Below are 18,965 nucleotides of genomic sequence, written 5' to 3'. Positions count from 1 at the left end.
ATTTACTTCAGTGGAGCTTTGGTGTTCACTAAGTGCACCCCTTGAGTGTGTTACTCATGGATATGGTAGGATTATAATCCAGTGTGGTTGAGTCTGACCACTAGGTGCACTGTCTCTGGGGCCTCCCAGGAGGTGCAAAGTCAGCCTCTGCCAGTGCCTTGCCCAGGGCCACCCAGCATGAGCTACTCAGCAAACCGTAGTTGGCTGCTCCTTGTGCTGGGCTTGGAGGTGTCCAGGAGAGGCCAAGCTATGAGCCAATGCAGGCTGCTGCTAGTGCCAGGCCTGGGGCCGCTTATCAAGCCGTATGGGGCCCGCTGCTGCTTGTTTGAGAGATTTTAGGAAAGTCCTGCGTATGAGGCTCCAGAGGCCACCTGCACAGAAAAGCCCCTGGAAATGGCCTGGATGAGCTGCAGGTGGGGAGGGGCAGGGCCTCCGGGAATCACGGGGCGGGGCCAAAGGTGAGAGTCAGGTGCTGGCGATTCAAACATGGCGCCTGCCTGCCGGCTGTGTGCGGGGAGGACTCGCCAAAGGAGCAACGGCCTCTGCCAGCCCTTCTGCCTGGGAGGAAGCCGCCCCTCCACCTCTCGCCCAGATTTCAGGCAGGTTAGTCCCTCCCCAAGTGTCCCAGGTCCTTTCAGGCTGCTGCCTGGCGCTGGGCTCAGAGGGAGCGTGTCCGAGTGAGTCCGTGCGCGGTCCTTTAAAAGGAAAGCCTGGGCCTCCCGCAGCCTCCCCGACCCTCAGCGACAGTCCCCACTGGTTTCACAGTCTGAAGTTTTGGGGACGTCTCTTCCTGGCCCTGGAGCCCTGGGCTGGGGGCCTGCTGTGGGGCTGGGACTCCTCCCTCCTCCGGGAAACCTCCACCCCAAGATTCCCTCCCGGGTTTAAACTGCGTCACCCAGTGCAGGTCCCCGGCCGTGTCTCCGCAATTCAGCCCCGATCCGCCCGCGTCTCCGCCCCTCCTCCCGGTCTCGGTCTCAGTGCTTCTTCAGCTCCCTAGTTGCAGGGCTTCTGTGCAGCCAGATCTCAGGAGGCTCTGAGTGACGGTGGTTCTGTATTTTAGTTGTCATTCTGATGTGGTTGCGGGAGGCGGCGGGTACCGCCGTTACCTACACCGCCATCTTGTTCACGAATGCCATGTGCTTCTTTTATCCCCGGAGAAAACTCACTTGCAGAAACTTCAGCTTGGAATGGAAGCTGGGAAAAAAAGAGAGTAGGAGAAAATGTTCGTATGTGTCAAATATTGCTGCGAGGTGGACTAAGTTGAGGACTGGGAAATGCCCTTGGAATTTAGCACCAGCATTGGTGACAGGAACCATTCTGGGTTGGGGGGGTGGTGGTGGAGCTTGACTAGAGTGGTTTTTTTTAATATTTTAAAATATTTCCCAATGTGAGAGGTGGAAAACTATTTACTCTCTTAGCATTTCAATTTGTGACATTTTGATATTTAAAACTTTCTGAAACCAGTTTCCTTCTGTTTCCCTACCTCTGAGTAAACTGCCACCATCAGTTGATTTTAATCTGCTGAATTTATTTTTCATTGGAGATACCACAAGGCTGGGCAATTGATGGAGATGGGGCAGTGATGACTTAATTTGATGAAGATCAATAGTCCATTTGGGTAATTAATGCCTCAAAGTAGGCTTATCGAGCCCTTCATCACAAATGGCTCCTTCAGACTGGTATAGAACACAATCCATGGCTGCAGGTCTTAATCCCGGGGAACTGATACAGCATAAAATGATGAAAGCATGTTTATTTCAGTGTTTCTTTTGGTGGGTGCTATATTTCTTCTGATGTTTTGAATATGAAGCTTTGTTTTTAGAGTGAATTATTTGTTAGATTTGTTTAGTTTTTTCCAGCGTGAGTGGATTTTTACCTGTTTCTCCGCTTGGGTATGCTGCCACAAGGGGGTGCAATAAGCCATAACCATGATGACCTGGATTTTCCTTTTGATCTGAGTTTCCGGGTTTCAGATACTGAGTCTTAGAGCCATTTTCATTTAATCTCACATTATCCATTCATTATAGTATTTCGTTAAAAATATAAATGACTTTTTCAAATTAGCAAACAACTGGCTTTTGTGTTTGCTTGTTCTTTAAAAAATAATTTTTTATTTAAAAATTACAGTTAACATACAATATTATATTAGTTTCAGGTGTGCAACCCAGTGATTAGACAAATATTTATATAACTTACAAAGTGATTACCCCGATAAATCTAGAAGCCACCTGACACCATATGTAGTTATTACAATATGATTGACTATATTCCCTAAGCTGTACTTTATGTCCCCATGACTATTCTGTAACTACCAATTTGTAATTTTTAATCCATTCACATTTTCAAACAGCTCCCCAACCCCCCTCCCATCTGGCAGCTGCAAACAACCATTATTTTTAAAACTGCCAATTTTTCAAGTCATAAAGGCATTTGAAAAGAAATAGATATTCATTTAAAATCAGAAATTATAAAGAAACTATTAAAATTATCCACTTCCCTGACCCAGAATAATTCATGTTAGTATTTCTATGTATTTTCTTTCTATTTGTAAATGCCTCATTTCAAATAGTTAAACTATTTTCTCTTTCTCATCTGATTTTTACTCAAGTATTTCTACTACATTTTAAACATTTAAAAAGGTTTCATTATATTTTATGATAAGCTATAATAGGTTTGTACACAGAGTTTTGTTTATATATTTTTACATCAGTTGGCTCTGATAACTTTCTGGAAGTGTAGTTACTAGTCTAAAGAGCATGAATGTTTTTAAGGTTCTTGAATTAAATTATAAAGTTGCTTTTCAGAATTTTGTAGACATTTACACTTATTAACAGTGAATTATTGCTCAATTTATCACATTCTTGCCAACACTGTCTATTATAGTTAAAAAAACAAACTGCTAATTTGATAGGCAAAATGTAGGTGCCAGACATTTGTTCTAGGCACTGGGGATACAGCAGTGAACAAAACAGACTAAATTCCTGCCCACAGAGAGTTTTTATTCTAGTGAGGAGATATAGACAAAAGCAGAATAAATAAATGAAGTAGTATATGAGATGGAGGTGAATGCCATGGAGAAAAATAAATCAAGGAAGTCGAAGAGGAATCACCAGGGTGGTCAGAGAAGCCTTCACTGAGAAGGTGACATTTGCCCAAAGACTCAAATAAAGGAGCAAAGTTCCTGAGGCTGTGAAAGGGTGTGCTAGGTGGCAGGAACAACAAGGGCAAAGGCCTGGAGGTGGGAGGTGTCTAGTATTCAGGTTAATAGTCTAGGTATTAGCCTCTTACAGTATTTGTGACAAATACTTTCTCATCTGGTTGCTTGCCTTTCAGTTTAATGTTTTAACACATAAATAACTTAGAGTTTTGTGTAGGTGAATTTATCACTTTATTCCTTTGGTTTTTTTCCATATCTTTTTAAAACTTTTAATTGTGAAATGCATCATATATGCAAAAGAATGAATAAAATGTATGCATTCAATTTAGAGAATTAAATAAAAACAAACAAAGTCCGACACCCCTACTGGGCTACCAACGTTAAGAAGTGAAACACTGGCAGGACTTGAAGCCCTGGTGCTGCTCCCTCCCCTCTAGAAGGAACCACTATCCTGACTTTTGTGTTCACCATTTTCTTGCTTTTCTCCATAGTTGTATCAAACTTACATTTGCATTCTTAAATGGTATATTACTTAGTTTTGAAAAACCAAGTGGTAAACACAGACCTAGATGATGAGGAGAGGCAAACACTCCCATTGTCGGAGGCTCCCAGGAGCTCAGTTGAATCCTTTATCTCTGTTGTAGTCTGGCTTCAGCTTCCCTGAGAGTTTGCAAGCATACCCAGGGAGGGCAGGAGTGAGATTTGGGAAACACTGAGAAGTGTGGGGTAGGGCCAGTGCAGCAGAGCTGGCCAGCTGGCCCTAGAATCTGGTGCAGAGCTGCATTTGCAATGCATCTGCTCACCCAGAGATCTCATTTGCCAGCACTCCTTACATTTATGAATTGAAAAAAGAGACTGGGTTCCTGAATCTCCACATGGAAGAGACATGCCCAATTACTAAGAGAACACCTCACTTGAACTATTTTATGATGTTTTAGTATGTTTGAGCTGCTAGAATAGAATACCAGAGACTTGATGGCTTATAAAAAACAGAAGTTTATTTCTCACGGCTCTGGAGCCTAAGAAGACCAAGATCAAGGTCTGGCAGAGACAGTTAACTTCTTGTGTCCTCACATGGTACAAGGGCCAGTGAGCTCTCTGGGACCTCTTTTACAAGGGCATTAATCACACTCATGGGAGTTCCCCTTGTGACCTTAACACCTCCCAAAGGTCCCACCTCCAAATATCATCACACTGGGAATTAGATGTTTATTTTTTTCCTTTTCTTTATTTAATTTTTTTTCATTCAGTCTATAGCATGTGAGTGAAAATAAAGTTCTGTTCAGCCATTATGCATTTTGGATCTGTTCTTCAGCTATTTAGCCCACCTTAACTGATACTGCAGGTTCTTGATGTCCAGCAGAAATATAGTCAAGGTGAGCAAGCTGCTCCATATTTTTTGTTTCTAAGTTTGGTATGTGCAATTTCCAGTTTTCAAAGGTAGGTCAAAACAGACACTCTGGTGGCAGGGAAATGGGTTTCTTAAACTAATTTAGGAAGCAGGGCAAGGAGGAGACGAGAAAATTCATTAGCTCATGGCCAAGAGAGGCCAAGTACAAATAAGAATCTGGGAGAGGCTTAGCTGGCCATTCTGCCCTCAGTATCAAAAGAGAGCTCAATGGTAGTGGAGATGTTTCTGACAGCCATCTTCAATATGTCTGTCTCTTGAGTCGTATGGCTTTAATCTAGATTGGGTACCCTCCACCCTCCAAGTGCACAGCCATCATCCTGGGATCTCCTTTGACATCCTGCCAGGTATGTGTCTTTCCTTTGCTGATTCCTTCTTTCCTGTATTCCATATGCTCCTATGTCTTGGTTAGCTCTCCTGTGTTGATGGAGCACATCTTTAAATAGTTTCTTGAGAAAGGTTGCAGGGAGGCATATTATTTGAGGTCTTGCATATCTGACAATGTCTTTTTTTTCCTTCTTCATAACACATCTTCACTGTGAAGTTTTGTGTCAGAAATTATTTTCCTTCAAAATTTTCCATTATAATTTTAGACTCATGGTGACCAATAAATTGGAAATCTGTTTTCAGAATATTTGTTTTGTAGCTAATTTCTGAGCATTCTTATTACACTTAATGGGTTTCCTACTGATTTGCTTCTTTTTTTCTAGGTGTGTAATTATGCCCTCTACAAATAAGGATGATTTTGTGTTTTCCTCTCCAACATTTGTTTCTTTGCTGGACAGAACCTCCAGACAATGTTAAATAACAATAATGTCTCTGCATTTTAAAAATTGTTTTGACTTATACATTTGGATGTTACCCTATGCATAAATTTTAGTAATTAATTTTTTTCATTATTAATCTAAATTCCATCCAAATGAAGTGACTTTTAAAAAAATATTTTTATCAATTTCATAGAGAGGAAGGAAGAGGAAAAGAGAGAGATAGAAACATCAATGATGAGAATCATTGATCAGCTGCCTCTTGCACGCCCCCCTTGCTGGGGATCGAGCTCACAGCCTGGGCATGTGTCCTGACAGGGAATCGAACCTCGATCTCCTGGGTCATAGATCGATGCTCAACCGCTGAGCCATGCCGGCTGGGCTGATGTGACTTTTTTTGCATTTAATGCTTCTGAATTATACTTTTTCTGATGTTGATATTATCCATTTCTTCTAGTATGCATTTGCCTGGTATATTTCTTGTCTATCCTTTTATTTTTAAACTTTCTATGTCATTTGGTTTTAGGGATATGCCTTATTTTTAGAGTGTTTAGATTTTTAAAAACCAAATTTGAGACTGTTCTTTAAAAGGTGAATTAAAAACATTTATTCATAATCTCTTTATTCTTTCTATGTGTTTTTTTTTTTTCCTGATAAATTCCTATTTCTTTTGCTTTTAGTGTTTGCTTTTTGATCAGTATTTGGTTTGTCTTTTTATTTTAATTTTATTTTTTAATTACAATTGACAGTTAATATTATTTGATATTAGTTTCAGGTATATAGCATAGTGGTAGACATTTATATACTTTATGAAGTGGTCCCCTAGATATAATTTTAGTACCCACCTGGCAAGATACATAGTTATTATAGTATTATTGACTATTTCTCCTTGCTTTACTTTACATCACCGTGACTATTTTTTAGCTACCAATTTTCACTTCTTAATCCCTTCACCTTTTTCACCCAACACCCCGCTACCCCCTCCCATCTGGCAATCAGTCTGTTCTTGGTATCTATGAGTCTGTTTCTGTTTTGTTTGTTTACTTTGTTCTTTAGATTCCACATATAAGTGAAATCATATGCTACCTACCTTTCTCTGATTTATTTCACTGAGCATAACACCCTCTATGTCCATTCATGTTGTTGCAAATGGTAAGATTTCATTCTTTTTTATGGCCAAGTAACATTCCATTGTATATAGTTACCACATCTTTATCCAATAGTTCATTGATGGGCACATAGTTTGTTTCATATCTTGGCTATTATAAATAATGCTGGTTCCATGCATACTTGAAAAGAATGTATATCTTGCTGCTTTAGAGTGAAATGCTCCAAAAATATGAATTAAATTGATCTGGTCTAACGTATCACGTAAGGCTGCTGCTTCCTTGTTGACTTTCTGTCTGAAAGGTCTATCCGTTGATGTCAATGGAGTGTTTAAGTCTCCTATTATGACTGTATTACTGTCAATATCTTCCTTTAGGTCCATTGGTATTTGCTTTACATATTTAGGTTTCCCTATGTCAGGTCCATAAATGTTTACAAGGGTTATATCATTTTGTTGGATTGATCCCTTTATCATTATGAAATATCTCTTGTTTCTTATTATAGCCTTTGTTTTAAAGTGGTTTTTTTTTGGTCTGAGATAAGTAATGCTACCCCGCCATTTTTTTCCATTTGCATAAAATATCATTTTCCACCTCTTTACTTTCAGCCTGCATGTGTCTTTTGATCTGAAGTGGGTCTCCTGTGCACAGTATATGTGTGGCTCTTATTTTCTTATCCATTCAGCTAACCTGTCTTTGCTTGGAGCATTGAATCAACTTACATTTAAGGTGATTATTGATAGGTATGTAGTTATTGCCATTTTATTACTCATATTTAAGTTATTTTTCCCCCTTATTCTTCTTAAAGAAGTCCCTGTAAAATTTCTTGTGATACTAATTTGCTGGTGATGAACTCTTTTAGCATTTTCTTGTTTGGGGAGCTCTTCAGCTCTCTGTCAATCTTAAATGATAGCCTTGCTGGGTAGAGTAGTGTTGGCTGTAGGTCCTTACTTTTCATCACTGAATATTTTGTACCAACGCCTCCTGGCCTGCAAAGTTTCTGTTGAGAAATCAGCTGACAGTTTTATGGGAACTCCCTTGTAGGTAACTAATTGCCTTTTTCTTGCTGCTTTTAGGATTCTCTGTCTTTTTTTACTACCTTTATTGATTTTATTATTAATTTCATTTACATACACACGTATACATACACATAAGCACACACATATTACGGTCTGTCTCAGGTTACTCTGTTGGGTTTCATTTATTTTTCATTCTTGTGGAAGTGTCACACTGCTGAATTATGGCCATTTGTAAATAAATTTTAATATCAACTAAAGCAACTTCCCCTCAACTGCCTTCAAAATTACTTTACTCCTTCCTACACATTTGTTCTAGTTAAATTTTAAATTAACCTTGCCAGGTTTAAAAGAAAAAAAGCCTCTTGCTGAAATTATTACTGTAATTACACCAGTGCTATGAACTCCTTAGGAATATTTGATATTTTTATAATATTTTCACTTTTCCTTTTTATTGACTATTTTGTCATTTTCATATAGATTTTTACACGTTAATTTTGGAATTATTTAGTGGCTTATATTATTTTAAATTAATAGTTTGAATGTGGCCTTTTCATTAGATTTTTCAAGCTTGCTATTGCTGGATGATCAGGAAAATTAAACTATTATTATTTTTTTTTTTTTTTAAACACGTATCTTTATTGATTTCAGAGAGAGGAAAGGAGGGGAGGGAGAGAGATAGAAACATCAATGATGAGAGAGTCATTATTGGCTGCCTAGTCCGCAACCCGGGCCTGTGCCCTGACCAGGAATCGAACCCCTATCTCCTGGATCCTTGGTTGATGCTCAACCGCTGAGCCATGCCCGGCCGGGCTAAACTATTATCTTGAATTCAGCTACTCTCCTGTGCTCTTTATAGAAATTCTAATATTTTAGTTGATTCTCTTGGGTTTTCTAGTCATATGATGCTCATGTGTGAAAAATAAGGATAATATTGTCACCTCTGTTTAAATCATTACTTTTATTTTCATGAATCATGTATTTTTGCCTTGGCGTTTACTTTAAAGTTTCATTTTTTGAATAGCCTGATCTCTCCTTTGCCACTCTCTTTTTTATCGTTAACCTTTGCCATTTTAGTTGTGATGTGTCTTGGTGTGAGCCTCTTTGGGTCCATCTCATTTAGGACTCTCTGTGCTTCCCATGACCACCCTGCACTACCTGGTAAGAACAACAAAATGATTGGCAATTGGTAGCTGCTGTGCTAGTTCTAGAAGAGTGTGGGGGGAGCCATGCTACAAACCGGAGGCCAGCTGCCACCAGTATCGGGGCAGGGACTATTCAGCAAGAGGGCACCCTGAGGCCTGCCACTGCCTTGGGCAGTATGCGAGTTGGGTTGGGGGAGGTCTCAGGGATTTGTCAGGGTGGAGCTACTGGTGTAGTGGTGGTCACCAGGCTAATACTGATTCCGATCTGGCTGTGTGTAGGAAGGCCTCAACCCAGCAAAGATAGTGCCTGTCTGCCTGCTTTGCTGGAGCAGGGCTCAACACAGGGACAATGGCAGCTGTTTCTCTGGCCCTTGCCCTAAGCCACACAACTCAGTTTCTCCCAGTATGTCTCTGGTGCCCTTTGCTGGAGCCCAGGGTGAATGCCTGTGAGCTAGTGAATCTGTGTGTGGGCCCTGTAAGAGGATGCCTGGGTTTCCTGAAGCCTTTCATTTGACCCAGATACACTGAATCCCTGCTGGTTTTCCCAGCCACATGTTGTGGCGGCTCCTCTTCTTGGCCCAGGTGCTCTGTGGTGTATGGGATCATATCTTACTTTTAAAAGTAATTCACTCTCCACCCTTTCTACCAGTCTTGTGGTGATTTCTTCTTTATACCCTTATTTATAGGACTTCTGCTCACGTAATCTTCATATGGTTCTCCAGGTTGACTGTTTTTTAATTTAGTTGTAATTTTGAGGTGGTCATGGGAGGAGGGCAGCACTGTGTACCTACTCCTTTTATCTCAACCTGAACTGGTCTGTTTTTTATCCCTTGCAGAATCTTAAAAAGCTTACATTTTGTTTTACATCTATTGATATTTACCTTTAAATTTTAGCCTATATACCAAATTAGGTAACCTTTAAATTATCTACTTATCAAAACCAAGAATGGAGTGACAACTTTTTACTTCATTTTAATAAAGCTGAGTAATTTTGTGCCTTTTTACCTGGCTTATTGAACCTTGGATTGCATGTCTGCATAATGATGACGATCTAGATCATCTAGTTGTTGATGTTCAATCGTCTTAATGCTGACGATTATTGTATTATTAGCTTATTTTTTTGATATCTCACATTTAAAAATAATTTCTTTTGGCTCTTGCATATACTTACAAGGCATTTATAACCATTATTTAAACATAGTTCCATGTGCACCCAGTTTCAGTGCTCACAGAGGTGCCAGGTAATAAGGTATATAAGGAATATGGTGCCCGGTATTGAACTGTCAGCTTTGATTCATGTCTCAGTCAGCTAAAGTATACCTCTGAATATTGTTTTTACAAAGAAGGGTGCCCACGTAGCATTTTCCTCCTCTCTCACACGCTTGAGAAAGTCTTCCTGTTGACTTCACAGAATGTTGTAGGACAGGGAATTTTTGGTGAATCATTTATTGTTTTATTCAACAAATATTGAGAAGCTACATGTCTTAAACATTGTTCTTCTCTCTTAAGAAAAATTTGTATTGAGCCATTACATACGTACAGAGAAATGTGCAACCCCTAAGTGCACAACTCAATAAAATTTCACAAATGTATCATTTGGTGGTCAAAGAAGACTTGCCTGAGCAGGTGCTGTCCGATCTGTACTTTCTCTATTTGAGTGCTTTTTTTTTTTTTTAACTTTCTGGTGGAAAAGTCTTATATCAATATAATTTTGGCTCCTGATTTGATGTTCTATACTTTCTTCCTGGGGAGCCTTATGTCTTCTTTACTGTAAAAAAATGTTCAATATATTTATATATGGTCTCTTTTAATTAGTTTGGTCTAAATTTAGTTTTTACATTCACTTAAAAAAATAATTTCTCCAAATAAGAAATCTTTTCTCCTATTACAGCTTTCTTTATTATATCTATTTAACGTATTCAGGTTTCTTATTAGAATTTTCTGTTTTCCACATATTTTCTCTCTGTTCTCTATCTTTTATATCTATTATCAATTTTTACTCACCAGCCACTTATTTCTTTGCCACTCTTCATCTTCATCCAAGAGAGCGTTTCAAGTTAGTCCTCTCCAACAGGTCTGTTGGTGGTTGCCAGACAGAATGCATCAAAGTCACCCAGTGAGCGCACTCCAAGGGTATTTACACTCATTTAATGGTGATGAGAAATGGGGAGACCGAGAGGAAATTCCAGGTAAACAAGAAGCATAGGCCAAATCCCTAATGTGGTTTGGAACTTTGTGAGAGGTGGGCTGGGCCTGATCATGGAGTAGTTTTATGTCATGCAAGAGAGTCTGCACTTTATAGAAGGCATCGAGGAGTTACTGAGAGGTGATTCAGGGGAGTTATGTGATCAAGTTTGCATTTTAGAGAGAATACCCTTGAAACATGGAGAGAGATGGAACAGGGCAGCCATTATTGCATGATCACAAAACATAAGTATGCTTTTGATCGTAAAGCAAGTCACAAGTACATTGTTTTATGGTGTGTTAAAATTCCAAAAGTTTTAAAAAATATTTAAAAAATTAGAGTAGACTCTAGGCTATAATATTACTCTTAAGTACAACCTAGGCTTTTTCTTACACTAGAAAGTGATCATGTAACAGCTCAACCATTTGGAATTGTGTAACTGTGGGATTATGTATGCAAGAGTCTTCATTCATATGTCTTGTAGCAGAGGTAATGTTATATGCTCACCAAATCTCATTTTCTTTTCCTTTTTTTGGATGTACAGAAAGACTACATTTCCCTATCTTCACTGGCATAAATTTGGGCCTGTATGACTGTTTTGGCCAATGAGATTGGCCCTTAAAAGTGGCACATAGTTTTCAGTCTCTTCTTTTCTTTCATTGGCTGCATGTCCAACAGAAATGTAAGGCTGGCCGCATTTTAATTTGAAATGTCTAGTAGCCATATTAAAAAAGTAAAAAGAAACACTTGAATTTCTAATAATTTAAATTTTGGTAATATATTTAACTCAATACGTTAAACCTTGGTTCTCGAACATCTCTCATCTCTAAAAATTCAGTTCTTGACCAAGTTGTTCACAGGAAAAAATGTCTCCATTTTCGGAAAAAACAGTTTTTGACCTGACAACCCTTTCATGCTGACGCATCAACATGAAAAAAGCATCTCTCCGGCAACAGGCAAAGGAGAGAATGCGAGTCAGTTTACTGCTAAACACCTCAGGAAATTGTGCTGTGAATATTTTTCATAGTTTTTTGTTGTTTTGCTTTTGTTGCTGGTGAAATGGATGGTTAGTACAATTTTAAAACATAAAGAGGCCATCAAGAGTGCTGATGTTGCTAAGGCTGTGAAAATGAGGAGGCGTGCAGAAGGTAGCCATCCATGTTTCTGTCTCTCATCAATGTTTCTATCTCTCTATTCCTCTCCCTTCCTCTCTCTCTAAAAATCAATAAAAACATATTTTTAAAAAAAGTGCTCACAAAACAAAGATCACAGGCAATTGAAGAGGTGGAAAAACTATTGTTGATTTGGATAAACAAGAAAGAGTTAATCGGTGACAGCATTTTACAGGAAATGATATGTGAAAAAGCTGAGATGCTGTACCCCTGGAATGAGTGCTAAAAGTGATTCTTTTGAGGCTAGTAGGGGGTAATTTGATAAATATAAGAAAATAAGTGTTTGTTTATAGATTAAACAGTACCTTAGACATGTACTCTATATAAAAAAGGTTAGAACAAGGAATCATTTAGGGGTCTTTAACAGATTAATTCAACTTACATTATTTCTAATGGGAAAAAAATGATTCAGTTTTTGAACAAATTGCTTCCTGAACAGCCATCCGGAATGAATGAAGTTTGAGAGCTGAGGTTCCACTGTACGTCCAAAATATTATAATTTCAACATTTATCAATATAAAAATTAGCAAGGTATTTTACATTTAAAAATTATTGATGTGGGTGAAGGTGTTCAGAAGGTACAGATTTTGCCCTATCCAGATTTGCTCAGTGGTTAGAGCGTCAGTCCACTGACTGAATGGTCCCTGGTTCAATTCCAGCCAAGAGCATGTACCTGGGTTGCAGGCTCGATCCCTGGCCCCGGTTGGGGCGCGTGCGGGAAGCAACCAATCGATGTGTCTCTCTCACATCGATGTTTCTCTCTCCTTCTCCCTCTCCCTCTCCCTCCCTCTCTTTCTCTCTCTCTCTTTCTCCCTTCCACTCTTTCTGAAAAGCAATGGAAAAAATATCCTCAGGTGAGGATTACAAAAACTCAACAACAACAAAAGGTACAGATTTCCAGTTATAAAGTAAATAAGTCCCAGGGATGTAATGTATAGCATAGCAACTATAATTAACAATACTGTATTGAATATTTGAAAGTTGCTAAGAGAAATCTTAAAAGTTCTCATCATAAGAAAAGAAAGTTATAACTATGTGTGATAATGGATATTAACTAAATTTATTGTGGTAATCATTTTACAATATGTACATATATGAAATCCTTAGGTTACACACCTAAAACTAATACAATGTTATATGTCAATTTTCTCTTTTTTTTTTTTAAAGGGGAAAATATCTGAATTCCCAGAATTAAGGAGCCAGGCAGAATGGGTGAGGGGGCTCTCTGGGTCTCTGTTATAAGGGCACTAATCCCATTCATGCCCTCATGACCTAATCACCCCAATGGGCCCCCACCTCCTAATCTCATAGCTTTGGAGGTTAGGTTTCAACATATGATTGTTGGGGGGACAGACATATTCAGCCCATAACAACAGGGTAGGAATAGGGAAACAGGAGGGGAGAAGGTGGTAAAGGCGTTCAAGGTATAGGGGTCCACAGGACACAGGCATTGAGGGCAAGAGCAGTATGGTGGCCACAACAAGGACTTCACTATGACTGTAGGGTAAACGTCAAAGAGGAAGTGGCGTGCGAGAGAGCTGGAGCAGGAGCAGGGCCAGGTTACAGAGGGCGCGTTTTGTCAGGTCTCATTTTGTGCCATAGATGCTGGAGTATGGACTGACGAGGACAGGAGCAACAGCAGCAAGGATAGGCAGGAAGCCGTCACAATAACTGAGGAAAGAAACGAGAAAAGATGAAGTCCTGAACCTGGGCAGGGAGGGGGTCAATCTGAGAACTTTCAGGAAGTGAAATCTAATGAGCTTGATGATGTGTGGGTGTTAGGAGTGAGGAAGAGAAAGAGGGAAGAGCTCAGGGCTGCCTCAGAGATTTCTAGCATAGGTGACTGGGTGGACAGTGGTGCTGGCTGGGACAATGAACATAACGAAGATGAAGATAAATGACAATGTGAGCAATGCTTATCAGGGGAGGGGAGACATGGAAGCAACTGCCTCTTCCCACCACAAAATTCCCAGAAATACTATTTAGTGGGAAGTAATGGTTCAGAACTATGGATTATATGTGTCCATGTCTTGCCCTCCATCCCAAAACAAAACTCAATTTTTATTTTTACCACCACCACTCAGGGAAAATTGGGAATTGAGCAACAGGGTTTTAGGGAGGGGTTTTGAAACCTGGAGGCTGTGCGAAGCTGCCTGTGGAACTCTTATAGAAAGACCGTGACAGGAGATGGCCAGGAGAATCAAGATGTAAGTGGTGAAGGCCTGGTTGGGGTGTGGCGTGGAGTAGAAGGGGTCAATGAGGAAAAAAAGGCGACATCTGTAATACTTCCAACAATAAAGATATGTTTAAAAAAAAGATGTAAGCAGACAAATGACAATGAAAGCAGAGGGGCTGGGGAAGTCAACCCCAGGGTTTGGGATTGGAGAAACAGCAGAGAAAAGCCATGGGCCTCTGAGTGGGGTGGAGCACACAGGCAGGAGAAGGAAGTGCGAAGATGGTCTTTCAAGAATCAGGGAGCCGGTGGGACCAGCCTGAGGACTCCAGGGGCCTCAGAAGTAGGGTAAGGCAGCATGCTGGACCATAGCGTGGAAAAATGGTTGACTCGAAACTTGAAACTACTCTGGAATTGAATGTGATTCAGTTTTTGTTTTACTTGGGCTGAACTTTTCTCATACTTCAAGTTTGCTTTGCCTCAGTGGCTCTTTTCTGTGTCGTGGGATGCATTGGATCAGAGGCCCAGGGAAGGAGGGGTCATCCTAGGGATGTGGGCAGAGGAAGGGAAAAATGTTTCTTTCTAGATCTCGGGTGGCATTAATCTTCAAATGAAGCCTGAGTTTGAGGAGAGACTGAGTATTCTAGTCTGAAAACTCTGTCTTCTCCCAGGACTCCTCCCTTCGTGTCAAACCTCAGGTCACATTTTTGGGAGGACCTTTTCTTTTTCCTATATGATCTTTAATGAAAACATACCATTTTCCCAGGGCCATCATTTTATTTGCTTAATTCATTTTAGAATGCTGGTGTCCACACCATCGGTTAATCGTATGAGAGCCTTGGTTCTTTATTGTCTGGAAGGCACATGACATTGAGCACTTGGATTTGGGTGGGTCCAGGGTGTTGTTACTCAAAAGTGTGCTTTGTTTTGCTCTATTGAAGAATTTGCATTCTTTTCCAAATAGAAAAGAGCTGAGCTGGCCAAAGTACTTTTTTTTTTTTCTTCCCCGAGAGGTAAACGAAAGCAAAAGTTTATTGAAGGAGAGACAAAGGGTCCCGCCACCTCAGCGAGAGGGTCCCAAACAGGTAGCCCTGGCTGGAGTACTTTTAATGAGGAGTATGAAAACAAATTTTCTTCCCAAATGTTTTTATTACAGATTGCTTTTATTATAAGGGTTTAACAGAGCAGAGAATTAGACTTGCTATCTCTTGTGAAACCTCAACAATTAAAAAAAATAAGTTAATAAATATGAAATTAGGTATAAGTCTTCCCCACCCCCAGCTATGTTATACACTCCTAAGAGACAGAGAAAATCTTGTATCCATATGTAGTACAAACTCAGAAATTTTCACCTGCCGTTTATTTCTATCTAGAATTTTCCTAGGCAGAACAATCACACCATTTCATCTTTCTCTGAAGACTTAAAAAACATAAATAGATCCATAAATAGCTCATATAAATATATTTACCTTTTAAATAATAAAATTCCTAAGTCTGGAATACCGTGTTCTTGAAAAATACAAAATAAGGCATGTAACTCATTAAAGTGGAATCTTATACCCCAGAGTTATCTCAGGGCCTCTTAAATACATAAATAACTTAAAGCCCTAGAAAAACAAGTCAGAAACAAACTGGCACTCAGTCTAAACCTTCTTCCTGGCAGAGAGGGAAAGATGATTCAGGTTCAATCTCTGAAACAAAGTGTTACTTCTGAAACTTCAGTTGAAAGTTTAAGAAATGGGGCTGGGTCTACTCTCCAGAAAGCCTAACTGATTCTGGGAGCTGGGATCAGACCCGAAACTCTTAAGCCACGTGGCGGACAATGGGGGTGACACAGGTGCAGCCCACATTCACCAGCATCTTCTCCAGCCGGAAGGATGGGGGGCAGTGCTGGGGCTCCCTGCGCAGGACCAGGATCTCCTGCTGGATGGGGACTGAGTTCAGGTGGTGGTCAATCTTCCCGTCAGGACCGACGCAGAACAAATGGCGGCACTTTGCCTCCCAGATCACATCGGGGTATCTCTCAGGGTCCTTATTGCAGCTACAGGGGGAGACAGAAGCCAGGAAGAAAGTGAATTCCTGGTAAAGCAGCAAGGAAGTCAAACAGGAATAACTGAAGGGAGACAAATTCAGAGGGTGACGAGGGATAGGCATGCAAGTTCTCTGAGACTGTTAGTCTGAAAGAGAGGGAGTTTCAGGAAAACTTGGATTTTTAAGCATGTGAAATGTTATAGAAAAGAGACAATGACCAGTTTTCCCAGTTTCTTTGAAGCATGAACAAGACAAGATAGGCAGAGGCTACATAAGGGATTTCAGTTTGACATACAGGGTACTTTTATTAGGCTGCATTTGATATGGATAAAGGCCAAGGGAATCTGACTTAGTTGTTAATCTGACTTAATGAAGTTTGTCTTTGAAACGTGGAATGCTTCAAAATTGTATCTGACAGCACGCTCCTGGAACAGAGCCCGGAGCTGATTAGAAGGGCTGGAAACAAAAGCTTAGGCCCCCGATAACCCTTTCTCCCTTCTCTCCTGCAGCCGAGTGAATGATTCGCTTTGAGTTTTAATCTATGTACTTGAACTATTCTTAGTAATGGGGAGAATGGAAGAAACCTTACAGTTAGGTGCATCTGTAGGTACCACATAATTAAGGCTTATTTGCATAAAGTCAAATGATCAGAATACATTTTTTTCCCCCCAATTCTTCCTGGGGGTCTAAATACTAGATGTACTAAGGATGCAGCAAATATAGATCTGCTGGGATGTAGACCAAGACTATCTAACCCAAATAGGGGTAGAAATACCCAATATGATATTTCTTCCTCCACTGAGATTCAAGCTATATTTTACCAGTGCTAATAAGATGAAAATGTGCATAAAAATCCCAGTCAATTACTAGTAATTTATAAGAAATCTCCATGGTAGCTCTTGTACAGAAAGAGAATTCAAGCATTAATCCCTATGATTAAATGTCTATTTTTAAAATAAAAAATAGACTTGGGGTATCATAAAGATTACAATGATGACCACCATTAATTTGGGTGGGTTTTTGGTATCATTGACAATGAGATCTAATAGGATAGGTATTGGGGGTGGGGATGTCCTGTGCTCTAGCAAATAAGTCAGTATTATGAAAATTTGAGAATCATCGTTTTGCACAATGGCCCTTCTAGGTTTGACTGTTGATTCTGAGTGAATAAAAGTTTCCCTCAAGGTGATTTAACGGGCAGTCTGATGCATGAAACATAGAAGTAAACAGATTTTATCTGGGGCTCTTACGTACTGGAGAGTCCAAGGTGAGGTAGATCGTTTGTAGTAATCTAAGGGCCTTCTAGAAGTCACATTCCGGGTAAGGATGTTTAGGTTGACTCTCACGCTCTGAGGGGAGTTCTTGTCCTCAGTATTTGGGCATTCTGGATTTTGTGGGGTTATTGTTCCTGCCTTCACTATGGCCAACAGACTCAGCAGCAGCAACAGTGACTGGAACTGAATGGGAAAGGAGAGAGAGGTGGGAGACTGGATTAGTATGTGGTTTTCATTAACAAATTGTGATAACAATTGTATTGCTAATCACAGGGAACATACTATGTTCCAGGCCAATCTATTCTGAATTTTCATATCGGTTAAATAAAAAAATGGGATAGGTGACTAAAATAATGTTAAGACCACAGAGTTTTTACCAGTACAAACATTCATCCTTTGATTTAAGACACATTATTCATTGGCTAGCAGTAATTTTAGTAAGAATGACAAGTCATCATCCTGTCAGTACATGCATCGCTGTCAGGTCACTGGCATAATATTGACCTTGATTTTCTAGGAGGAAATGTCTTCCTGCATCATTGTGCTCTGTCTCAGAATTCTGTGAAACCCTCTGTGAAGGCAAATGTGCCCTTAAGAAAGGGCCATAGAAAATCCGGGCGTATCAGTATTTGTGTTAGAAATGGTGTTGGTACCACTGGCAAACATCTAACCAAAAACTGGATCCCCCTTATGTTTTTTTAGGCATATTTTGCAGTTTTCTAAATTTACATATATTGATTGTGTAATCAAATTACATTTGAAAAGAGTTATTTTAAAAATATAAAAACAGTTTACTTTAAACCACAGTTATACTCTACCTGATGAAAATAAATGGGTTTGACGTACCAAGACTATGGTATAATAATTGAATAATGGAAAGAAAATTCATTGCCACAACTTATTAAATCCTCAAGGATAGTAACCATTTTATTTTGGATTAAAAATAATGCTGCAGGAGAATTATATTAAATCACTTGTACTCAGAAAAGCAGATTTGCAATAAACATTCTTTCTTACTGCACGGCATTATGTGACACTTCTTTGTGTGGTTTAGCCCCAATATAGCTATCTTTCAGTTTTAATCTCATCTTTCAAACGGATGTGTATCAGTTCTTGAAAAATACTATACAATGACAAGTATCTACCAAAAGTTTCATTTCCTATTCTACATGGTCTCCATAGTCAGAATCCAGAATTTCATGACCACAGTCGAGAAATAGTATCTGGTCCAAATCAATAAAAGCATTGCACGTTAGTGCAGGACTCACCACAGGGGAAGTTCTCACAGGAGCCATTGTAGTTTCTCTCGATTCGCTGGAGACAGATGAGCTTGTGCCTGCTGTGCGATGGATAAAGTGCTATGCTATCTTCTCTCTTTTTATAGGACTTTGATACTTCTGTGGTCACTTACGTTGGTGTGTCGGAGTGGGTTCAGGGGTGACACCGTTTTGGTTAAATGTTCCATCCCCAAATGAGGTCAGAAAAGAACCTCCCCCTCACAACGAGTAAAATACGCTTGATACCATGAAGGAAA

At 39.7% G+C, this 18,965-nt stretch overlaps 1 protein-coding gene across 2 annotated transcripts; it reads right to left on the bottom strand.

The window, feature by feature from the left end:
* Positions 1 to 15,929: 15,929 nt before the first annotated feature.
* On the bottom strand, positions 15,930 to 18,726 carry IL17A (interleukin 17A). Of its 2 annotated transcripts, none has more exons than XM_087817136.1 (3): positions 18,700 to 18,726; positions 17,412 to 17,614; positions 15,930 to 16,167 (listed from the first exon to the last, which is right to left on the bottom strand). In XM_087817136.1, exons 1-3 carry the CDS (start codon positions 18,724 to 18,726, stop codon positions 15,930 to 15,932), a joined length of 468 nt encoding a protein of 155 aa, XP_087673262.1. The 2 variants fall into 2 exon arrangements, with proteins under 2 accessions (XP_087673262.1, XP_016065303.2); XM_016209817.2 differs by having other exon boundaries at positions 17,412 to 17,608.
* Between the last annotated feature and the right edge of the window lie 239 nt (positions 18,727 to 18,965).

The sequence above is a fragment of the Miniopterus natalensis genome, chromosome 5, assembly GCF_054644295.1.
Source record: "Miniopterus natalensis isolate mMinNat1 chromosome 5, mMinNat1.hap1, whole genome shotgun sequence".
In the NCBI taxonomy this organism is placed as follows: Eukaryota; Metazoa; Chordata; class Mammalia; order Chiroptera; family Miniopteridae; genus Miniopterus; species Miniopterus natalensis.
This window is presented reverse-complemented; position numbering and strand designations above follow the sequence as displayed.

Bases quoted from the DNA above. Each gene is read 5' to 3' on its own strand.
- IL17A (XM_087817136.1), bottom strand. From the start codon at position 18,726: ATGGCTCCTGTGAGAACTTCCCCTGTG. The intron at 17,615-18,699 runs GTGAGTCCTGCA...TTTCCCATTCAG, and splicing joins CTGTGAGAACTTCCCCTGTG to TTCCAGTCACTGTTGCTGCT. The intron at 16,168-17,411 runs GTACGTAAGAGC...CTCCCCCTGTAG, and splicing joins ACCTCACCTTGGACTCTCCA to CTGCAATAAGGACCCTGAGA.